Here is a 24000-nt window from a genome sequence, read left to right as displayed (position 1 = left end):
CAGCTGGATCAGCGCGTTATCGATTATGCAATCAGATAGTGGTGTTCTCGTCTTCGGGCGTGCGTTTCAGCAGGAGGACATTTTTCGACACACACTTTGAACTCAAACGTTAAAGTAATTTTCGTGTTTCAGATTAGATTACAACAGTTTAACACTTTTCCGAGCTAAGGAAAAACTCCTATTTCTCGTTTAATGAACATGAACCTATCGCAGTGTATCTGGAACGTGTTGACATAATACAGGGGCATCAATTTAGTTAAAGTCAGTTGATTGTCTACATTGTGCTTCTCATACAGTGCTAATCTACATAACAGATCTACACTTGTGCACATTTTCATGGGGATTGAGCGTGAAATATATGATATGATGAAAAACGAAAGGGGTCCCTTTTTTCTTGAACACGGTGTATACACAGTTAAGAATATTGATATATTGCTTCTGATAAAATGTACTGTACCTGTGCTACAGAGATTTGAGTTATATGTACTTTAATGCCTTTTGCCAGGGCCGCCGTTAGGCCTTTGGGCAAGGTGAGCAGGGCTGTTGCCGTGGGCCTCGTGCTTTCGGGGGGCCCCGCGCTCCCTCTTTTCCCTTCTTCTGTCGACGGACAGGAGGTGTGTGCAGCTGGGGGAAGGGGGAGGTGTGTGCAGCTGGGGGAAGGGGGAGGTGTGTGCAGCTGGGGGAAGGTGTGTGCAGCTGGGGAAAGGGGGAGGTGTGTGCAGCTGGGGGAAGGGGGAGGTGTGTGTAGCTGGGGGAAAGGGGAGGTGTGTGCAGCTGGGGGAAAGGGGAGGTGTGTGCAGCTGGGGGAAAGGGGAGGTGTGTGCAGCTGGGGGAAGGGGGAGGTGTGTGCAGCTGGGGGAAGGGGGAGGTGTGGGCAGCTGGGGAAAGGGGGAGGTGTGTGTAGCTGGGGGGGGGGGGGTGTAGCTGGGGGAAGGGGGAGGTGTGTGTAGCTGGGGGAAAGGGGAGGTGTGTGTAGCTGGGTGGAGGGGGAGGTGTGTGTAGCTGGGGGAAGGGGGAGGTGTGTGTAGCTGGGTGGAGGGGGAGGTGTGTGTAGCTGGGGGAAGGGGGAGGTGTGTGTAGCTGGGGGAAGGGGGAGGTGTGTGTAGCTGGGGAAAGGGGGAGGTGTGTGTAGCTGGGGGAAGGGGAAGGTGTGTGTAGCTGGGGGAAAGGGGAGGTGTGTGTAGCTGGGGGAAAGGGGAGGTGTGTGTAGCTGGGGGAAGGGGGAGGTGTGTGTAGCTGGGGGAAGGTGTGTGTAGCTGGGGGAAGGGAGAGGTGTGTGTAGCTGGGGGAAGGGGGAGGTGTGTGTAGCTGGGGGAAAGGGGAGGTGTGTGTAGCTGGGGGAAAGGGGAGGTGTGTGTAGCTGGGGGAAGGGGGAGGTGTGTGCAGCTGGGGGAAAGGGGAGGTGTGTGTAGCTGGGGAAGGGGGAGGTGTGTGTAGCTGGGGAAGGGGGAGGTGTGTGTAGCTGGGGGAAAGGGGAGGTGTGTGTAGTTTGGGGAAGATGGAGTCTTACCTTATATGGAGCAGCCTGCTGCAGCGTCTATTGCATGACAGCGCAACGTCATTACGCTGCGACGTCAGTATGCTGCAGGAGGAGGGGCCCGGTTCCGGCATGTCGCCTTGGGCCCCCGCCAAAGGTAAGGCCAGCCCTGTAAAAATCATTTCTCTAACTGAAGGCTCAACCAACAAGAGCAGAAAAAAGGAAATCTCAGCTCTGGAAAAAACACAGCTGAAACTAAACTAATTTAGGAAATGTACCGAAACCAAACCCCAATTGTGCCAAAGGAACATTTTATAAAGGCTCACCGTGTAAGCAAAATAACCTCGAATTCTTTCAATCGACCATGGCTAAGGAACTACTGAAGATGAACGAATTGTGACTAAATAAATGAATGAAGATATTTTTCTCACTGGGTCGACCAACGATATACCTCTTATTAATACAGTAAATAAATCATGGAATCTACAGTAAGCGTGCTATAGATACCAAAGCTACTCTCATTAGCTGAAGATTCCAGACTTCTCAGTCAATGCCAGGAGCAGGTAAACAATTAAGCACTCGGGACGGAATCTTAACTTTAAGAGTCAGCTAAAAAGAAAACAACAGAAATTACAAAGCAATTATCATTGGAACACACATCCCAGGAGTCGTCAGGCAAAACATTTTTGGATCAACATGCTTTAGTCACTTGTGATTTATCTGAGAACCACAGTGATACTCCATCGTATATTATATGTTTATATTGATATATGTAGCCTCAATACATTTATTTGAAGCTCAATTTCCGTGGGAAGGGCCTACGTTTTACACCACCTCACCATCGTTGGCGTAAAAGGGAATAAAGAACGCAATGGCTCATATATACATAAAGATGTGGGAATGTCTTAAAAAGTGTTTTGCTGAATGTTTCACAAATTTTCTGGAAATCTCATGTTTCGCGAGAAATGTTCACAAAAGCTGACATTGTTTGAAAATGAGTGACATTTCTGCAAAATGTTGCCAGGATTTCACCAAAAATGTGTGAAATGTAATGAGTTTATAGATGGTTGCACATGTATCTTTTAAATATTTGGTGCATTTATGATAACATTTTAGCGGAAGAAGGGCACGTTCCTGAACTTTGATGAATATTTTCTCTGGTCTGTGGCCCTGCACTGTACATATGGTCAAAATTCCAAGCTCTAATTACTAAAGGATTCCACATCACTTTTTAATCCAGATGTTGTACTCTTCCAGCAGCTTTTTAACTGCATTCAAATAAATATGACGCAAATGTATTTTGTGCAAATTTGATGGCCCTTCCAAAACACAACATTTAGAAGCAATTTATAGTAAATATGGGGCAGGTGTTTTTTTTCTTCTTAAGATAGGACTTTGGATGCTTTTTACCACCAGGTATTAGATAGTTTACAAGGCAGGGCAAACTTTTCACATTTCAAGAGAATATGAGCAAGCTTGTTTAGCTATAGCACAAGCACATGACCGCCACAATCTCTGGCCTTATTAGCAGATGAGAAACAAATTACTGGATACTTTGTTGGTTGTCACTGGCACATATTCTATACACGTTCTCAATCACAGGAATATATTGGATGAAATAAACATTTGAAATTATTTTACAATTCAGCAATCTGCTTGGCTGGGTATGCATCTTTTATTAATTATTTCCCTGGTAGAGATGACAGAAACATCGTCTGGCTGCGAAAGAAGATTATTAAGCACTTGCTTACAATGTGAGCACTGAGCAGTAAATATGTATGTGCGAGTCTGTGTGTATCTTGGTACATGTTCAAATCTGTGTAGGTCACTGTATAGATCGGTGCGTCAGGACGATGTGCATCTGTGCGTGTGTACCACAGTGTGTGTACAGTACATGCACCTGTGTCGTCACGATGGCCGATTCACTGCCGGAGGGGTTCCTGTCCCTCGGACAGCGTACGGTTAGAATTGTTGTACTTACAGAACATTTGCTCTGTCTGAGATCCGTGAAAAGGTGTTCATGCTGTTTTTGTTTAAAGAGGTCAACAACATTGCAAAGTAGTTATAAAATATGATTGATGAGCTGAGTTGTAAATGAATGTTACAGTTAATATGAAAGTTGGGTGCATGTGTGTCTTTCTATTAATTACTATTGTTGTATGGAAATAAAAAAAGAGTGTGTTCCATGTGAGCACTGCTGTGAGACTCCAGGCTGCAGTCTCTTGGGTTTATCCATCAGTACAAAAAAAAATGCTGCACCGGATTAATCAACGGAAAATACGTACTCACTGCTTTCATTCTATACCTCCAACTACCTCTACATCAACTGTGTGATAGAGACCCCTTTCTGGTTTGAATTCCCAATTACTAGGCTATGGTGAAGAAGAGCGAGATCTGATTTGAAGACTTTCCTGGATTATTATCATATGATTGACCTGGAGTTAGTTGCCATGTAAGATTGGAATCCTCTTTCTGAGATAAATCTGCTGTTTTCGCTTCAGTTTTGCAGCTGGAAGACACTGATAAATCGACCTCCAGGTGTGAGCATCAAGCGCTATGTGAACTGCTCTGCAACCCCCAGATTTGGTAGGGAGATAGTCGGAGAGAAGAAGAGCGGGTGCAGATATAGATAGATCTTTTATAACCCTACAGTAAAGTTGTTAGAGGCAGACAAAGGAAGGGACAAGATTTCTGCTAATGTAATGCACATCTTTCCCTTTCAACTACTCCAATCAGAACACTGTTTCTCCAGACTATTGCTAGCGGTAGGTGACATTTTGTACCGTTTGTAACCTTATTGTGTGTATTTTATCAGCTTCCCAATGCAGAGTCAGAGACACACTTGTTGTGAACATTGAAATGATCATGTCCAGAATGTTGATATCTATAGTTAGAACACTGTATGAAGTTCCAGACACAGGAAAAGGTTGTCTGAGACATATTTGTTTTTACAGTTCATTATATTGTGGAGGGTTATTGTCACTTAATTACTCACCAGCCAGGCTGCAGTGGGTTCCTCTATCAGATTTCTTTAATGTCAGAGTTCGATATGAGGTCAGTTCTATACAATGAACCTCTTTCCTACATCCTTTCACCTGCCCTTATTCAAAACACATCCTGTACCTGGTAGCTGCAGTACCAGGGACCCACTTCAGTTCTCCTTGCGGTCTCCATAGTCATTGCTAAGCACGATTAGCATCTGCTCCTCGCAGTTCTTGCGCAGATCGCGGCTCATTTCAGCCCAGTTCAATGTTTGCGGCTTGACCTCGCTGTAGCGACAGGCCAGGTAGCGCAGGGAGGAGCGACGCAGGCTGATCCGAGGCTCACCCAGGAGGTGGCTGCACCATGGGCTCAACAAATCCAGCTGGGACAGTATCAGGCCAGCTTTCCTGAAGCAGCAGAAGATAGACACAGATTGACAGAGACAAAAAGATAGAGGGGAAAGAAAGAGAATGTCTTGGTGTCTGAATTATGCACAGTAGTCTACATAAAAATTGTAATGCCTATGCTTATACCTGAGGCACAGGAAGATAAAGTGATCTGCCCAAGTCACAGGTAAATTACACCAGACTTTAAGCTTGGTTCTATGTACATGGGGGGTTATTGCACTGAAATATTGATTTATCTATAAATATACAAACGTGAAGCCTGTCACTTCTATTTGTTTTCTATGGATTCCATAAATTCAGTGCAACTAAGCCTGGCTTGGACTTTTATCCCCACCTTTAGGATTCTCGCCACCCTCAAATCAAGAAGGACAAATGCTTAAAACAACACAGCTCCATTCATTATTATAATTATGACCACTAGGCAACTTTTCTCTCCTGTAGTAGCGGAGATTCACTACGCCCCGATAAGGGTTTTTCAAGTCATTGGCAGTTAACGAAAGATTTGACGGTGTGATAAACCGTATCGGAGCTGAGTGAATCCCAGTGTTAGACATTTATAGGGATTCCTTGAAATCAGGACGTAGCTATTTTCAGCTCCAGGAATCCTGTGTGTGAGAGAAGAGAAACATAAGAAAACCTCTGTAAAAACATCATTATGTACACCGCGGCATTCATTCTGCTCTGGTTTTAGGCCTCTAGAAGACTTTGCTTGGTCCTCATCAGTTCCAGGGATTCATCGCTTGGGACACCCTCATTACACAAAACGAATATGAAACGAGCTCAATAAAGGCAAATGGAATGGAATACCTGGGTCCCAGCTCATCCTCGCAGCGCCACGTGAACTCGCCAAAGCTCTGGTAGTGCAGGTTGTAGTGGTAACGCACGCGGTGTAGGCTGGGGGAGCCCAGTTCTAGCAGGGTGTTATATGCCGTCTGTTGTTCCTTACCACTCGTGTACCCGTTGAAAAGGTTGTAGATCTTATCTGCTACCTCTGGGGAAGCATGAAGTAATTGGAAAGAGTGGTCAGAGGTAGGAATGTTAAAATGTGCATTACTTATTTCAAGGAGCAGGCCCCGTGCCCCCACCTTTTTTTTGTATATTGGTAGGAATCGGGGGGTCTCCAGTGCTAAACCGTGTTATTTCATCTCTGGGGACCTTTGCTTCCGAGATACTTAGCAGAGCACCAGTATGGAACATGGTGGAGGTTTAAAACCCCTGCATCACGGGAACTTCCGGTGACGTCACCCGACATGGACGGCTGTTAGAGGAGCTCCTGAAACCCGCGGGTTAAACAGCGCAAAAACCCCTACTCAAACTTAAAATTTCTGGATGAAATTAGTCCCTCCGGATAAATAAACAGAAGGGGGATGTCAAAAACGAAAAAAGCGAATAACCACCCTGTCACTAAATTTTTTTCACCGTCTCAGCGGGGGAAGGACGGCAATATGAATCCCCAAGATGGCGGCGGACCGCATGGTGCTACCTCCCAATCTGGGAAAAAGACCCAGCTAAGCGAAAACCCCCCTACAAGCCCAGAACACAAAATAACCAGGGCATATTTGGAGGAACTGATGGCAGGCATGGCTGCTACACTCAAAACTTCCTTCCAAACGGAATTGCGGGCTGCAGTGAGCGACATTAGAAGAGAAATATCAGGGCTGACAGAAAAGACCACGTCCCTGGAGAACAGGCTTTCTGAATCCCTACAAAGACAGGGAGAGGCAGAAGAGGAGATCAGCCGCCTAGGGGAAGAGATCTCCCTCCTCAAGGAAGGCATGGAGGAACAGGAAAATCGTGACCGGCGACAGAACATCCGTGTGAGGGGTGTTCCAGAGTCGGTCACGCAGGAACAGATCAGGCCTTACCTCCTGGAGCTCTTCAATTTGGTCTGCGGGGAGCTGGAAGAAAAGGAGTTAGAAATGGACAGAGCCCACCGTGCGCTGGGACCCAAGTCAGATGATCCAAAACGAAGGAGGGACATAATAATAAAAATGCATAAATACACCTCCAAAGAAAAAATCATCTCAGCATGCCGAGACATGGGAGAAATAAAATTTCAAAATGAGACCTTACAAGTCTACAATGATTTGTCAAAAGCAACAAGAGACCGCAGACGGGAGTTAAAGCCGCTGACTAACTTTCTTCGTGAGAAGGGAATCCTGTATTCCTGTATAGATGGGGCTTCCCGTTTAAGTTATCGGTGAACAGAAACGGAAAGTTCCTGTCCCTGAAGTACCCCGCGGACATGGCCCCATTTGCAAAGGCCTTGGGCCTAACTCCTCCACAAGGATGGCTACCAGACAACCCGTCATCTAGTGAAGCAGCAGGAGACCCGCCTCGGATATCAGAGAGGATCGCGGCCCAGCACTCCAGGGACAAGCAGTAATAGCCGCCACCGCACTCAAACAACACCCCCCCCCCTTCCCTAGGTGATCCCGAGGAGGGGGGGGGGCCCACGACCACATTGGAAGACACCCCATCGAACCGGAGCAGTACCTGGAGAGGAGCTGCCGACTTCCCGATCGAGACGACGCTGGACACCGCTCCCCACACTGAGCCACGTGTCATCTACTCCCGCGAGGGCACCGGAGCTGATCCCGCCGGCTGCTTTCAAACCCTGGTGCACACCCGGCCCGATCGGATGGAGCAGGAGCGTAACCTCCCCAATCCCAATACGCTAGAAGAGCCGGTTCCTCGGCCTTGTTCTGCTGAGCCCCGGCCCCCCCCCCCCTCTCTCAGGCCAGCTGCCCCGATTTTTCGAGATGGTCTTTTCTTTTGCTTGGGGTGCAGGGGGGGGGGGGTATGGCTCGTCGGCGGGGGGGCCCGGACCGAAGAGGAACACACCGGCTCGGGCGATGAAGAACAACTGTGGCCCAGGGGAACTGAATCACCCGAGCTGACTTAAGGGACGCAAAAACACAGACTGAGGTTTAGCGCCCTGAAGGCCGTGAGTAAAGTAATAAAATGTTATGCTATGGAAGACACCCCGCAGCCCACCCCCCCCCCCTCCCCTCTCCCCATTTCAACCATAACCTAAGCACATAGCCTCCCCCCCCCCCCATACATAAAAATAAAGAAGTGTAAACAATAAATAAAATACCCCTATGGCCCCCATCATACTTCCCTCACTCCTGGAACGACTCCCAGAGGATCATAGAGAGTATATATAAAACTGGGAAACACCTGTCCTGTTGGAAGTGGGTCGCTGCCCCCCCCCCCATACACATCCCCCCCTCTCCCCCCCCCCTTTCCCCCCCCCGTGCTATATAAAAGTTGAGAAGTACATGCGAAACAAGAGGTGTACCCATGCCCCCCCGTGGAATAACACCCGGGGGAAGCAGGGATATTTAAGAAACTAAATGGACCCCGGCCGATTGTCAGACAGTACTCAGTATATTTATGTCATAGATTGGTACGAGAGACGCAACATACAAGAAAGTGAAATGCCCACACTGTTTGAAATGTTCAATCATCCCCCCCCTCCTCCCCCCTACCCCCCTCCCCCTACCCACCCCCTCCCCCCACCTCACCCCCACCCCCCCCCCACCTCACCCCCAACCCAGAATTATATAAAAGATGAGAAGCATAGGCAATAGGCGAGGTGCACCTAAGCCTTCCCACCCCTCCTATCCCCCCCCCCCCCCAGTATTAAACAAAAAGCTAAGGAGTTTATACATGGGGTGAGATGCACCTATGCTTTCCCCCCCCCCCCCCCTCCTCCCCCCCCTAGTATTAAATAAAAGCTAAGAGGTACACGAAACGGGGGAGGTACACCTATATCTTCCCGTAGGATAGCACTCAGAAGAAGCAAAAATACATAAGGAAATTAAAAGTGCCCTTACTGATTTTCAAACAGCACATAAGACACTCACTGGATAAAGTGGTACTACTGTGGCAACATACAAAAATGTGAAATGTCCTTACTGCTGGAAATGTTCCATCAACCCTTCCCCCCCCCCTCTCCCCCCCCCTCCTCCCCCCCCTCTTCCCCCCCCCCCGCCGTCCCCCCCCCCACTCCCTGCCCCCCCCCCCTTCACGCCCCCACCCCCCGGATGTTATTCAAAAGTTGAAAAATATATGTAATAAATGATATGTACCTATGTTCTCCCTTGGAAAAGCACCTAGAGGAAGCAGAGGCTCATAGGAAAACTAAATGTGTCTAGGCTAATTTCCAGACAGTGTATAGTATGTTTATTATATAGGGTTATACAACAGACACAGCAAACAAAAATGTGAAATGCCCATATTGTCGGAGTGGCTCTGTCAAGCCCCTCCCCCCTCCCCCACACCCGCCCCCCCCTACCCCTCTCCCCCGTCCTCTCCAGCCCCCCACCCCCCCCCCCCACTACCCCTCCCACCCCCCTCCCCCCACCCCCCCCCCCCTCCACCCCCCACCACCCTCCCACCCCCCCCCCTCCCCACCACCCTCCCACCCCCCCCCCTACCCCCCCCCTCCACCCCCCACCCCCCCCCTCCCCACCACCCTCCCACCCCCCCCCCACCCACCACCCACCCCCCCCCACCCACCACCCTCCCACCCCCCCCCACCCCCCCCCCTTCACGCCCCCACCCCCCCGGATGTTATTCAAAAGTTGAAAAATATATGTAATAAATGATATGTACCTATGATCTCCCTTGGAAAAGCACCTAGAGGAAGCAGAGGCTCATAGGAAAACTAAATGTGTCTAGGCTAATTTCCAGACAGTGTATAGTATGTTTAGTATATAGGGTTATACAACAGACACAGCAAACAAAAAGTGAAATGCCCATATTGTCGGAGTGGCTCTGTCAAGCCCCTCCCCCCTCCCCCACACCTGCCCCCCCCCTACCCCTCTCCCCCGTCCTCTCCAGCCCCCCACCCCCCCCCCCCACCCCCACACTACCCTCCCACCCCCCTCCCCCCACCCCCCACCCCCACCACCCTCCCCACCCCCCCCCCCCACCCACCACCCTCCCCCCCCCCCCCCACCCCCCCCCACCACCCTCCCCCACCACCCCCCCACCCCCACCACCCTCCCACCCCCACCCACCACCCTCCCCCCCCCCACCCCCCCCCACCACCCTCCCACCCCCCCCCCCCCACCACCCCCCCACCCCCCCCAAATTGTGCATAATGGGACCATGATGTAATGTTACATAACAGATGACGTACAAAAAAGGTGAAATGTTTAAACTGCCTGACTCATGCCCTCGCCCCCCCCCACCTGTGGTCTGAGGACTTACGTAAAAAAAAAAAGGGGTTAAGTAATTTCTATAGAGGGTTTGGACCCCTCAGACGTCCAACGGTGGACTGACCCGGAACCACCCCAGAAGGGCTCTTATAGCCCAAATGCCGGCTGTTTTTAAAGCTGGCAAAAGTTTGTTGAGACCTTCTCAAGGCCTCGCTACAACCTATCTCTATCAGCTGACTCTGTCCCAGCTGATCTATGCCCTACCCCCACTGACCCTTCCCCACGCCCCCCCACCTCAGCTTAAAATAGCCATTCCAGGCAAAAAAAATTCGCAGATCCCACACCTACAGAGATACAAACCAGACTCAGACTTACTGAATCAAGGCCTCTCAAATGGGAAAGGTGAGGCCTCACGATACCACCCAAAAAAGAACCCAAATGACTAGCCAATCCACAATTAAATTCACATCACTCAATGTGAAGGGCCTCCAGAATAACCGAAAAAGGAGACTAGCACTCCAAGATATGAAAAGATCAGGGGGGGACATCATATTTCTACAGGAGACCCACTTCACATCACAAGACCCCCCAAATTTATTCAAAAAAGTGTTCCCAATGAGTTTTTTCGCATCATTTACTAGCAAAAAAAGGGGTGTAGCTGTCCTCATCAGGCAGGGCACCCCATTCAATCATATCAAAACAACTGCGGACCCAGAGGGTAGATTTTTAGTGGTATATGGCTCCTTAGCGGGCTCAGCGATCGCTCTTATCAATGTATATGCCCCAAACGAGAACCAAACCGAATTTCTAAAGAAAGTACTCGAGGGCATAGACCCAGGATATCTGTCATCGATGATAGTGGGAGGGGACCTAAACATGGTCCTCAACCCCACCGAGGACAGATCGACCACAATGGGTCCTCCCCGTACAACCCCCTCCCAAATCACAGGGAAAAGGTTTAGGGGAATCTTGAGCGAGTTTTCACTGGTGGACATCTGGAGAACCCAACACCAGGGCCAGAGAGACTATACCTTCTACTCAGCACCTCACCAGACCTACTCTCGAATAGATCACTTTCTGGCCACAAAAAATGTAGTGGCGGCTACAACCGACTCCGACATAGGACCGATCACATGGTCTGATCATGCCCCGGTTACCATAACCTTGACAACACCCTTCGAAAAGACAATAAATTACTCATGGAGGCTAAATGACTCACTACTCAACCATCCTGAGATAGAAAGAGAGATCAGAGCTGCTATTCGAGACTACTTTTTTTTTAACTCAGGATCCGTTTCCTCACCAGCAATCCTGTGGGAAGCCCATAAGGCAACCATTAGAGGGAAAATCATCTCCATCGCATCCCACAGGAAAAAAGCCCGCCAAAAAATAATAAAGGAGCTCACAGATGATATCAAAATAATAGAACAAGCTCATAAAGCTAACCCCTCAAAAAAAATATATAAGACATTAACAACAGCTAGAGCAAAACATAGACAAATCCAGCTGGAGGATGTTGAGAAAGCCCTCAAGTGGACCAACCAACAATATTATGATAAAGGTAACAAAGCAGACAGACTTTTAGCGACTAAATTAAGAGGGGTGCATAAACGATCCCAAATCACGGCGATCAAGAGTAGGTCTGGTGAGATACAACATAGTGACAATAAAATAGCAGCCGAATTCACAAAATTTTACACCGAACTTTATAACTTAAGATCCAAAAAAGGCCGTCCTGAATCAGTAGCATCCGAATTAATAGCACAATACTTAGATAAGTGTCAGCTTCCAACACTAACGGAAGAGGAAAACACAGTCCTCAACGCTGAGATTTCAAAAGAGGAACTGGAAGAGGCGGTCAAATCATTAAAAATCACTAAGTCTCCCGGCCCAGATGGCTTCACTAATGTCTACTATAAGAGATTCTTGCCAGTATTATCCACGCATCTCCTCAGAACATTTAACAATTTTATGGAAGGAAATCAAATCCCTTCATCAATGTCCCTAGCCAGCCTGGCCATAATACACAAAGAAGGCAGGGACCCGATGCAATGTGGAAGCTACCGTCCAATCTCCCTGCTTAACTGTGATCTCAAACTATATAGCAAAATACTCGCAAATAGATTGAATCCCATTTTACCAAGATTAATAGATAAAGACCAAGTGGGATTCGTAGCAGGCAGACAGGCCTCGGACAATACCCGAAAGATAATTGACATTATTGAACATGTCCATCTCACAGGGACCAAAGCATTACTCCTTAGCCTGGACGCAGAGAAGGCGTTTGATAGAATAGACTGGCTATTCATGGACCATGTTATGCGCAAATTCGGCTTCAAAGACGCATATCTAGAAGGAGTCCGTAGATTATATCAAAATCCATCTGCAACAGTAAAACTACCAGGGGGCAGTAACCAGAGATTTGAGATTACTAATGGAACTCGACAGGGATGCCCCCTATCTCCTCTCCTCTTTGCATTAACCATAGAACCCCTAGCAGCGGCAATAAGAACAAATAGAGACATCAGAGGAATAGAAATTGGACACAGGCAGCACAAAATATCACTATTCGCAGATGATGTAATTTTAACCCTGACGCAACCCCAAACATCCCTACCTAACCTCCAAAAAGAACTCCGAGATTTTGGAGATATATCAGGCTATAAAATCAATAACGATAAATCGGAAGCATTAAATTTAAGCCTGCCAGAGCCAGAGGTGAAACTCCTCAAATTAAACTTTAATTACCATTGGAGCTCCTCGAGTATCAAGTATCTGGGAGTAAAGATAGCGAGGAACTACCAATCCCTATATCAACAAAATTACCCGACCTTATTCCGGAAAATTAAACAAGACCTAGCGAAATGGGGAGGATATCAAATATCATGGATCGGGAGAATGATCTCGGTTAAAATGAACATACTCCCCAGATTATTATACTATTTCCAGACGCTCCCGGTCCACATCCCTGGCTCAGAATTAAAAAACATACAAAAACTAATCTTCCACTTCATTTGGCAGGGTAAGAAACCCAGAACCGCTAGGACAGTTCTCCTGGCATCAAGGGGTAGAGGAGGACTTGGTGTCCCAGACATCACCAAATACTACCTAGCCGCACAATTGCGACAGGTAGTAGTCTGGAATGCCAACCCAAACCAATACTGTTGGCTAGATATAGAATCATACTACGCCGGAACGCCTTCACTACCAGCTTACCTTTGGTCCCTGAGCAGGGAAGACATGCAGAATAGTAAACTTAAATTAGGCCCAATGAGACATACATGGGAGATCTGGACGAGATGCAAATATAAATTTAAGCTCACTTCGCCCCAATCCCAACTCATACCAATTCACAAAAACCCGAAATTCCCTCCTGGTTGTGAGCCCAGACAATTCGACCAATTCAAAGTAAAAAATATTAGAACGATCGCTGACCTCATGAGCATTGGAGAATTCCTGAGCTATCAAAATCTACAAATCAAATATGAAATAGCAAGGCTGGACGTATTTAAGTATCTACAAATTCGGCACTTTGTTCGTACCTTATCCCCAACGTTGAAATTTCCCCCTCTCACAGTTTTTGAGCGGCTCTGTCGAGAAACAGGCCACCAGAAAGGTCTTATAACACAAATTTACGCAGTATTAGAAAGGGCTATAGAAGCCCCCACCCATGATTATATGCTGCATTGGGCAGCAGAATTGGGCATAGTTATAGACCGAGAGGACTGGGAAAGAATTTGGGAGAATGCCTCAGGAACCTCCATATGTACCACAATCAAAGAAAATATATATAAAATACTGTTCCGCTGGTATCTTACCCCAGTTAGAATAAACCAAATCTACCCCCAGGCGTCTGATCTATGCTGGAGAGGTTGCGGTCAAAAGGGGGACATGGCACACATTTGGTGGACATGTCCGGAAATTCAAAAATACTGGGGAACCACTCAAAAATTAATAGAAGAGGTCACCGGCCTCAAAATCCCTGTTGACCCGCTGACCTACCTGTTGGCCAGGCCCTTAGAAAATGTGGACCGACCAACAAGTAAATTAATCTCCTTCATCTTAACAGCGGCTAGATGTGCAGTGGCAGCCGCCTGGAAGAAAGTGTCTCCCCCCTCAAGACAAACGATAAAAAATAGGATACAAGAGGTAATGAACATGGAGAAATTATCGGCTTTCTTAAAAAGATCCACGGACTCCTTTAATAAAACATGGGACCCGTGGTTAACCCATATGGCACCCCCACGCCCCTAACTCAAAAACACAAAGTAAAAAGAACGAGTCTAGAAACTCCAATAGAAATACTCTGAGGACGTGATAAGCAACAGGTATTCCCCCCTCCCCCCTTTCCCCCCCCCTCCCCACCTTCCCCCCTCTCCCTTTCCATATTCTGACTCTCTGTTTCCATTCTCGCGCTCCCCTCTCTACCCCAGGAGGGTCAGGGGGGCGATGAGCTTTCCTCTCTCTTTCTGGTTTCTTTAACCAAAAAATTGAGAAAATTTGTATTAGGCTGTATTAACATATATAACATGTATATTGTGAAATAAATATTTGCCTAATAAAAACCTTTGGAAAAAAAAAAAAACCCCTGCATCACGCGGGTCAATAAGACTCTGCACGGATGGAAGGAAATGTAACGCTGGCACTTTCCCCGGTAAGGATCTCGGGAAGTAAGGGGTCCCCAGAGTTGAAATTAACACAGTTCATCTCTGGAGACCCCCTGCTTCCTATCTAAGTAAAACAAATGGGTAAAAAAAAAAGAGGCAGAAATGATCCTTTAATGGTGAATGATTATTTATTGCTCAACTGGAAAAGTTGTACCCCTGCCCAAGAAAATAACCATGCTACGCTGTATAATGATAAAGTCAAGCTCAAAGAGGAGGGAATCAGGCCCAATGCAACTTGGGATGCCCCTAGTAGATGGGGACAAAAACAAAAGCAAAAGGTAAAGGCACAGGTGCTACAGGCTGGAAACCTAGTCAGGGCAACAGCGTAGTAACCAAGTTAATGCAAAAGAGTAATTTTATGACTGGACACCGTCACAGAGATCCAACGTTTCGGTGCAAGCACCTTCGTCACTGCATTTCTATACATCGACTCACAGCATTTCTATATATTCCCCATATCCCCAAGATCAAACTTTTAAAAAAAATAGTACCACTTTGGAGTTTCAAAAAAAGGCAGAAGGATAACAGCTGTGATCGACTAATATTGCTCTAACAAGAGCGTTGGTACTGGGCGAGAAACACACATGTACAGATACATTGATGTTCGGGCCAGCTGTTACCTTGTGACTTCACATCATCCACCTCTGGGCAGGGCGTTTTCACTGTCACATGGGTGGGGTCCGAACGCCTGCCTGTGTTATCGACTCCCCATAGCGTGAACCTGACAAGTAGAGAACAAACCATCAATCCAGCACAATGCAAACACAGAGACCAAGGATCCTATCATAGCACAGTATGCACTGTGAATTCTGCATCATAAGCAGTACTCTCCTACCAGTAACACTCAGTTCAACTAGGGAAATCCACAATGCTGCGTTATAAACCTCTCCACTGTTTCAGTTTATTAATAATATATTTGTTAAATGAAAATACTAAAATACGATCAGAGCACTTTAACTTGCTGAGTATTACTGGTATTTGAACCCATAGATCAGGGGCGGCCAACTCCATTCCTCAAGGGCCACCAACGGGTGAGGTTTTAAGGATATCCCTGCTTCAGCACAGGTGGCTCAATCAGTGGCTCAGTCGTTGACTGCGTCACCTGTGCTGAAGCAGGGATATCCTTAAAACCTAACCTTTTGGTGGCTCTTGAGGACTGGAGTTTACCACTCCTGCCATAGATCCTCATTATCTGATCATTTATTTACAGCGTGATGCAATGGTCCAATCAGTGGTAGTCTTACTCACGTATAGGTGGTAGCAGGCTCCAGGCAGCGAATGATGAGAGATATAGTTGAGGAATGTTTGTCTGGAACCTGGGCCGGCATTGCACAGGGGGACTTAGCACCTGAGATAATGTCTTCTACAAAACTCAGCACCGTCTCTGAGCAATGAAAAGAGGGGGGAAAGATACAGGGAAGCTGAATGAAAATTCGAGAGTAGGTTTCTTTATACACAGTGTGTTAGTGTGTGTTAGTTAGTGTGAGTTAGTTAGTGTGTGTGGCAGTATGTGTTAGTGTGTGTGTGGCAGTATGTGTTAGTGTGTGCGTGGCAGTATGTGTTGGTGTGTGTTAGTGTGTGTGTTAGTGTGTGTGTTAGTGTGTGTGTGTTAGTGTGTGTTAGTGTGTGTGGTGGGTGTGTGTGTGTGTGTTAGTGTGTGTGGTGGGTGTGTGTGTGTGTGTGTGTGTGTGTGTGTGTGTGTGGCAAGTCAGATGCCATACAATATGTGGGGGTAAGAAGATGCTGAAGCATTCACCGGTTTCCACTTTGGAATGGTCCAACCTGTCGGTGACCTTTTCCTGGCTGATGAGGTAATCAACTATACGTGCTCCAATAGGTGGCTCTGAGTGCAGCCAGTCCACTACCAGGAGGGAACTGCTGGGCTCCTGCAGCATAGACAGGTGCAGCCTGGGAGGCACAGGGAGGAAGGGAAAGAGCCTGAGAAAAATGAAGAGAGATCCCAGATGCACAGCCCTCTAGAAACAGTGAGGTACTGGTAGGACACATCTGGTGGGACAAAGTAAAATTTGACATGCAGCCTGCGAGATACAGTGATTAGAGCTGTGACACACAGCCTGTGAGATACATAGAGCTGTGACACACAGCCTGCGAGATACAGTGATTAGAGCTGTGACACACAGCCTGTGAGATACATAGAGCTGTGACACACAGCCTGCGAGATACATAGAGCTGTGACACACAGCCTGCGAGATACATAGAGCTGTGACACACAGCCTGCGAGATACATAGAGTTGTGACACATAACCTGCGAGATACATAGAGCTGTGACACATAGCCTGCGAGATACATAGAGCTGTGACACACAGCCTGCGAGATACATAGAGTTGTGACACATAGCCTGCGAGATACATAGAGCTGTGACACGCAGCCTGCGAGATACATAGAGCTGTGACACATAGCCTGCGAGATACATACAGCTGTGACACGCAGCCTGCGAGATACATAGAGCTGTGACACACAGCCTGCGAGATACATACAGCTGTGACACACAGCCTGTGAGATACATAGTGCTGTGACACGCAGCCTGCGAGATACATAGAGCTGTGACACACAGCCTGTGAGATACATAGTGCTGTGACACGCAGCCTGCGAGATACATACAGCTGTGACACGCAGCCTGCGAGATACATAGAGATGTGACACACAACCTGTGAGATACATAGAGCTGTGACACGCAGCCTGCGAGATACATACAGCTGTGACACGCAGCCTGGGAGATACATAGAGCTGTGACACGGAGCCTGTGAGATACATAGAGCTGTGACACGCAGCCTGTGAGATACATAGAGCTGTGACACACAGCCTGTGAGATACATAGAGCTGTGACACGCAGCCTGTGAGATACATAGAGCTGTGACACGCAGCCTGTGAGATACATAGAGCTGTGACATGCAGCCTGTGAGATACATAGAGCTGTGACACACAGTCTGCGAGATACATACAGCTGTGACACGCAGCCTGCGAGATACAGTGATTAGAGCTGTGACACATAGCCTGCGAGATACAGTGATTAGAGCTGTGACACACAGCCTGCGAGATACATAGAGTTGTGACACATAGCCTGCGAGATACATTCAGCTGTGACACACAACCTGTGAGATACATAGAGATGTGACACACAACCTGTGAGATACATAGCGCTGTGACACACAGCCTGTGAGATACATAGAGCTGTGACACGCAGCCTGCGAGATACATAGAGTTGTGACACATAGCCTGCGAGATACATTCAGCTGTGACACACAACCTGTGAGATACATAGTGCTGTGACACGCAGACTGCGAGATACATAGAGCTGTGACACGCAGCCTGCGAGATACATACAGCTGTGACCCACAGCCTGCGAGATACATACAGCTGTGACACACAACCTGTGAGATACATAGCGCTGTGACACGCAGCCTGCGAGATACATTCAGCTGTGACACACAACCTGTGAGATACATACAGCTGTGACACGCAGCCTGTGAGATACATAGAGCTGTGATACGCAGCCTGTGAGATACATACAGCTGTGACACGCAGCCTGTGAGATACATAGAGCTGTGATACGCAGCCTGTGACATACATACAGCTGTGACACGCAGCCTGTGAGATACATACAGCTGTGACACGCAGCCTGTGAGATACATAGAGCTGTGACACACAACCTGTGAGATACATAGCGCTGTGACACAAAGCCTGCGAGATACATAGAGCGGTGACACACAGCCTGAGAGATACATAGAGCTGTGACACGCAGCCTGCGAGATACATAGAGCTGTGACACACAACCTGTGAGATACATAGAGCTGTGACACACAACCTGTGAGATACATAGCGCTGTGACACAAAGCCTGCGAGATACATAGAGCGGTGACACGCAGCCTGGAGATACATACAGCTGTGACACGCAGCCTGCGAGATACATACAGCTGTTATACGCAGCCTGAGAGATACATAGAGCTGTGACACAGCTGAGAAACGGAGATCTGTTTATTAGGCTGTCGCCCATATGCTATGAGAAATAGAGAGCTGTGACACAAAGCCTAAAAAGCTGTGACCCGTATTCTGCAGTATGTAACACAACTCACAAGACAGAGACCTGTGACATATGAATCCATGAGACAAAAAGAGCTGTGACTGCCTACAAGATATGAATAAAGCTGCAAACTACAGTCTATTAGGAAAACAAGAGCTGTGCCGCACAACCTATTACAAACACTAGGGATGACATTGACACTTGCAACCCTAAAGAGATGTTTACACAAGTGTAACTTTCATCCAAAAGGAATTAAGAGAGCAGTGGCACCGAATGATCACTGCGCTTGCACAAATACATGGTCAGGAATAAGGGCTGTAGCATGCAAGAGATGCACTGCATCAAGGACAGTGAGAGAATGAGATAAAGATAGATTGATAGGAGAAAGTGGTCTTACACAGGCTGTGGTAAAGGAGCGCAGGTAGGGAGTCCGTCTACACCGAAAGCAGTGGAGTCACAGCGACACCAATCCTCAATCACATCCCCATGTCCAGAGCACCAGAGAGAGCTGAGCACAGCTTCCTGCAGCAACTGTGAGACAGACAGATGAGAAGAGGATCCTGCATTAACCGAGAGACAGACAGACAGCTGAGCACAGGATCCTGCATTAACCGAGAGACAGACAGATAGACAGCTGAGCACAGGATCCTGCATTAACCAAGAGACAGCTGAGCACAGGATCCTGCATTAACCAAGAGACAGACAGACAGCTGAGCACAGGATCCTGCATTAACCAAGAGACAGACAGCTGAGCACAGGATCCTGCATTAACCGAGAGACAGATGAACACAGGATCCTGCATTATCTATGAGAAAGACAGACAGCCGAGCACAGGATCCTGCATTAACTGAGACAGAAAGACAGACAGCTGAGCACAGGATCCTGCATTAACTGAGAGACAGACAGACGGACAGACAGACGAGCACAGGATCGTGCATTAACTGAGAGACAGATAGACAAAGCACAGGATCCTGCATTAACTGAGATGAGCACAGGATCCTGCATTAACTGAGATGAGCACAGGATCCTGCATTAACTGAGAGACAGCTGAGCACAGGATCCTGCATTAACTGAGAGACAGACAGACGGACAGACAGACGAGCACAGGATCGTGCATTAACTGAGAGACAGATAGACAAAGCACAGGATCCTGCATTAACTGAGATGAGCACAGGATCCTGCATTAACTGAGATGAGCACAGGATCCTGCATTAACTGAGAGACAGCTGAGCACAGGATCCTGCATTAACTGAGAGACAGCTGAGCACAGGATCCTGCATTAACTGAGAGACAGCTGAGCACAGGATCCTGCATTAACTGAGAGACAGCTGAGCACAGGATCCTGCATTAACTGAGAGACAGCTGAGCACAGGATCCTGCATTAACTGAGAGACAGCTGAGCACAGGATCCTGCATTAACTGAGAGACAGCTGAGCACAGGATCCTGCATTAACTGAGAGACAGCTGAGCACAGGATCCTGCATTAACTGAGAGACAGCTGAGCACAGGATCCTGCATTAACTGAGAGACAGCTGAGCACAGGATCCTGCATTAACTGAGATGAGCTAAGGATGCTCCAGAAACAGAGAGAGAATTGCGGTTATATTTCCAGTGTGCCCTAAAGTTGACAGTAAGAGGGTAATTCTATATAATCCAAAGCCGTTTTCAGCCAAATATCCCAATTTACTTCATCCCGACCCATCTCTTCGGACACTATAGAATAAGGCCCTACGGTATTTATTCAATATGTGGTGAAGCCGGCCCCCCTCACCCAACGCTGCCCGTGCTGGAGAGGATTATAGTTCCATTCATTTGAATGGGGCTAAACTCTTCTCTGAATAAAAGTCTACAGAATCTATTTACATAAGTGTTATTCTGGAAGCCAGAGGGTCACTTGGTGATGACGTAGCTCAGATAGTGTCAACTCGCCCTCTTTTCCAAGCACGACACGGTCTGTTTCTTTTCTTACTTTATTTTGGAGAAAGCAGGTAAAAACAGTATCTTGTGTAGAGGTGTAGGTCTAAATATCTCTGTGTGTGCTTAGTAGTAAAGGGAGGTGAAAAGATAATCCTGCAGTACCATTACAGGGGTTACAGCAAGGTACACACGAGTCCAGAGAAAATGGTGGAAAGGAAATGGCAAGGTATGCTGGGTAGTAAGATAGTCTGGGGACAGACCATCTGTGGGCAGAGCAGAGGGGGAAAAAGCACACTAGCCCATTTGAGAGAAAGGCTGGGGCTGCCATGGCAACTCACAGGAGTGTCTGGGGGAGCTACAACATGTATCAATAATGTTGCATCTTAAATACAGCAAGCTGCTGGGTGAGGGGAAATGGCACTGTATTTGTGTGCAGAGCCAAACACATACAGCTGGCACTAAAAAGCTGACAAGCAGGGCTGCGAGGAAACAGGGGGGGGGGGGGGGGGGGGTGAAACAGAAGTGTAGACAGGGGTATACCTGTTCCATGACAAGTGTGGAAATCCATTAATTATTATTATCGTTTATTTGTAAGGCGCCAGCATATTCCGCAGCACGGTACAATGGGGGTACGGAGATTGGATAATTACATAAACAGAGTTACATACAAGGACAGATAAGGACAAACATGCACCCACAGATACAAAGAGGTAATGAGGGCCCTGCTCATGAAGATTACCGTCTAGAGGGAATGAGGAACAATGTTGAAATAAAAGGTAAGGTGGCTGCTCATTGTAAGGCTGCGCTTATAGTGCCGGCGACGTGATGTCGCATCAAAACAAATGCATTGTCGCAGTCGTCAGCGCTTATAGTGCACGCGACGGCGCGACCAAGCGACAGCGCTACCAAAAATGTGGTAGTCACTGTTATTTGATTTTTTTGGTAACGGTCTCCCCTTGTGGCCAATCAGAGAGCTTCTCTGTCCCTCTGCCTTCCCCTTTTCTGACGTCACTGGCCTTGTAGCCAGCAACGTCGCCTAAGGCCGCGCGTATAGTGCCCGCGACGGGCGACGTCGCCCAAAAACAAATGTATTGCCGCCGCCGCGTGCGCTTATAGTAAGCGCGATGGCGACAATGCGACGGAGCAACGTCGCGTCGCGGATTTTGGAAGCTGGCAATATTTGATTTTTCAAGGGCTGTCGCCTCATGTGACGGCCCCTGAACCAATCAAATGCCAGTACGCCCGCGACGCCGCCACATAGCGAAATATAACATTCGCTAGCGCCGACGGGTGTTGTCATCCATCACGTCGCGTCATCCGTCGCGGGCACTATACGCGTGGCGACAGCGATGGGTGACGTCGGCAGTATATGCGCAGCCTAGGATGGAGTGTATCTCAGGCTGGTGTATGGTCCAACCCCATAGCTGATCCCATTAATGTTTGGGGGTGTGGATGTTAGGGGCGTGTTATATACCGTGGAGATTGATCCAGCCGCACAGCTGGTCCCAATGGGATGGGAGGGGAGGGGAGTTGGATGTTAGAGGTATGTCAGAGAGGCTTCCTTAAAAAGGTGAGTTTTCAGGGAGTTTTTAAACACCTGAAAGCTGGGTCAGATTCTGATGCGTGGTAGGGAATTCCAGAGAGAGGGGGCAGCACGGGAGAAATCATGCCGTGGGAGTGAGAGGATGAAAGGTGGATGTCATCGGCAGAACGTAGGAGGTGTTTAGGGATATATTTGGAGATGGTACTATATGGCCATCTATTTGAGGCAAATGCTCTGTGTCCATGTAGGAAGCAATTCTGTTCCCACTATATCCTCTATTAACACGCATGCAATTTGGGGTTTGCATAGTGCTGTAGAACAGCGGTGCGCAAACTGGGGGGGCAAGAGAATTTGTAGGGGGGGTGTGGCGGTAACAGAGGCCCCGTGCTCTTCCCCACGGCATTTAAATTAAATGAGGCGTGAGGCCTCTGTAACTCACTTACCTGCTCTCTGCGAGTCTTCGGCGTCGCATCGCCATGGCAACGCGCGGAAAATGACGCAGCGGGGTCACGTGACGTGATGTCACATAACCCGAAACGTTATTTGACGCCGAGTCATTGGAAGAGGGGGGGGGGCGCAAACGCTGCAACTCCCGGGCAGGGGGGCGCAGCTCAAGAAGTTTACGCGCCCCTGCTATAGAAGGCGCCTGGGAGGAGTTATCATGTACACATATTACAATGACATGTATGTATGTATGTATGACATGTATGTATGTATGACATGTATGTATGTATGTATGTATGTATGTATGTATGTATGTATGTATGACATGTATGTATGTATGACATGTATGTATGTATGTATGTATGTATGTATGTATGTATGTATGTATGACATGTATGTATGTATGTATGTATGTATGTATGTATGTATGTATGTATGTATGACATGTATGTCATTTTGCATGGTGTGCAGTCATTTTCTCCCTCTTATCTGCAATAAAGAGTTCCTCAGGCTGATGTAAATCGCAGTATAAACAGACCTGCCTCAAATATAATAACCGCATTTCTTATATGTGACTATGCTTAGGAAAGTTTAAATTTAGCTGCATTTTGCAGGTGTTCAGAATGATAAGAGGGAGATAGAAAACAAAGAGGGAGAGAGGAAGGAAAGAGATAAACAAGGAGGCTGAGAAGAGACGAGAGAGAATCTGGTAATATAAGAGAATGTTTAGAGAAACGTCCATGACATATGAGTGCTCAGGCGCACCCTGGGATACCTGGAATTTGGGTACCAAAAGATACAAGTGATATTTTCTAAAGCATCTTCCAACACTGGGAGACACCTTATTGATCATCCAAGCGAATGAGTCATAAGGTGTCTCATGGAATCTCACCACTGAATACTGTAAATATATTCTATTATCCTACTGTAACCCATTTCCAGCTAATGCTAGCGTGAGATCCTCAGACAGCTAACCTATCAGAGGCCTCCCTCACCTGCTGGGTAACATTGTTGCTGGTGACCAGTTCATATATAGGAGTTGCCTTGGTGACTTCCAAAAGTACGGGCTCGGGTGGGGCGTCAGGGCTGGAGGTCACATGGCACAGCTGGCAGTAGGAGGCGCAGCGGCCGCGGCTCTGGCACTCCATGCGCACGCCTTGCGCCAGGCGTCTCGTGCCAGAGTCCTGCAGACCGGTGATGTATTCAGGGAATGTCAGCACCTTTGGGTCTTTCTCTCGCTCCTCTGACTCATCGGATGGGGAATTACCTGCAGGGATCAGGGAAAGGAAACCGTAAGAGGTTTGGGTAGCGGTTTTAAGGAGTATATTAGGATATGTGTCACAATCTACA

General features: G+C 47.8%; 1 protein-coding gene across 3 annotated transcripts in view; it reads right to left on the bottom strand.

The window, feature by feature from the left end:
- Nucleotides 1-1434: 1434 nt before the first annotated feature.
- The window catches only part of ASTN1 (astrotactin 1), a 117717-nt gene continuing 95151 nt past the window's right edge, over nt 1435-24000 (bottom strand). The window contains exons 17-23 of one of the 3 annotated variants that reach the window (XM_075616643.1): nt 23646-23917; nt 19144-19277; nt 16461-16612; nt 15953-16088; nt 15325-15425; nt 5674-5857; nt 1435-4866 (exon numbers count right to left, since the gene is read on the bottom strand). In XM_075616643.1, coding sequence (XP_075472758.1) covers nt 4629-4866; nt 5674-5857; nt 15325-15425; nt 15953-16088; nt 16461-16612; nt 19144-19277; nt 23646-23917 — 1217 coding nt within the window. In that variant the 3' untranslated portion in view covers nt 1435-4628. The remainder of the gene's footprint in view (nt 4867-5673; nt 5858-15324; nt 15426-15952; nt 16089-16460; nt 16613-19143; nt 19278-23645; nt 23918-24000) is intronic. The other 2 variants (XM_075616642.1, XM_075616644.1) reach the window with 2 other exon arrangements.

The sequence above is a fragment of the Ascaphus truei genome, chromosome 10 (genome assembly GCF_040206685.1).
Source record: "Ascaphus truei isolate aAscTru1 chromosome 10, aAscTru1.hap1, whole genome shotgun sequence".
NCBI classification, from domain to species: Eukaryota; Metazoa; Chordata; class Amphibia; order Anura; family Ascaphidae; genus Ascaphus; species Ascaphus truei.
The sequence above is the reverse complement of the archived record's forward strand: the minus strand, read 5'-3'. Positions and strand labels throughout refer to the sequence as shown.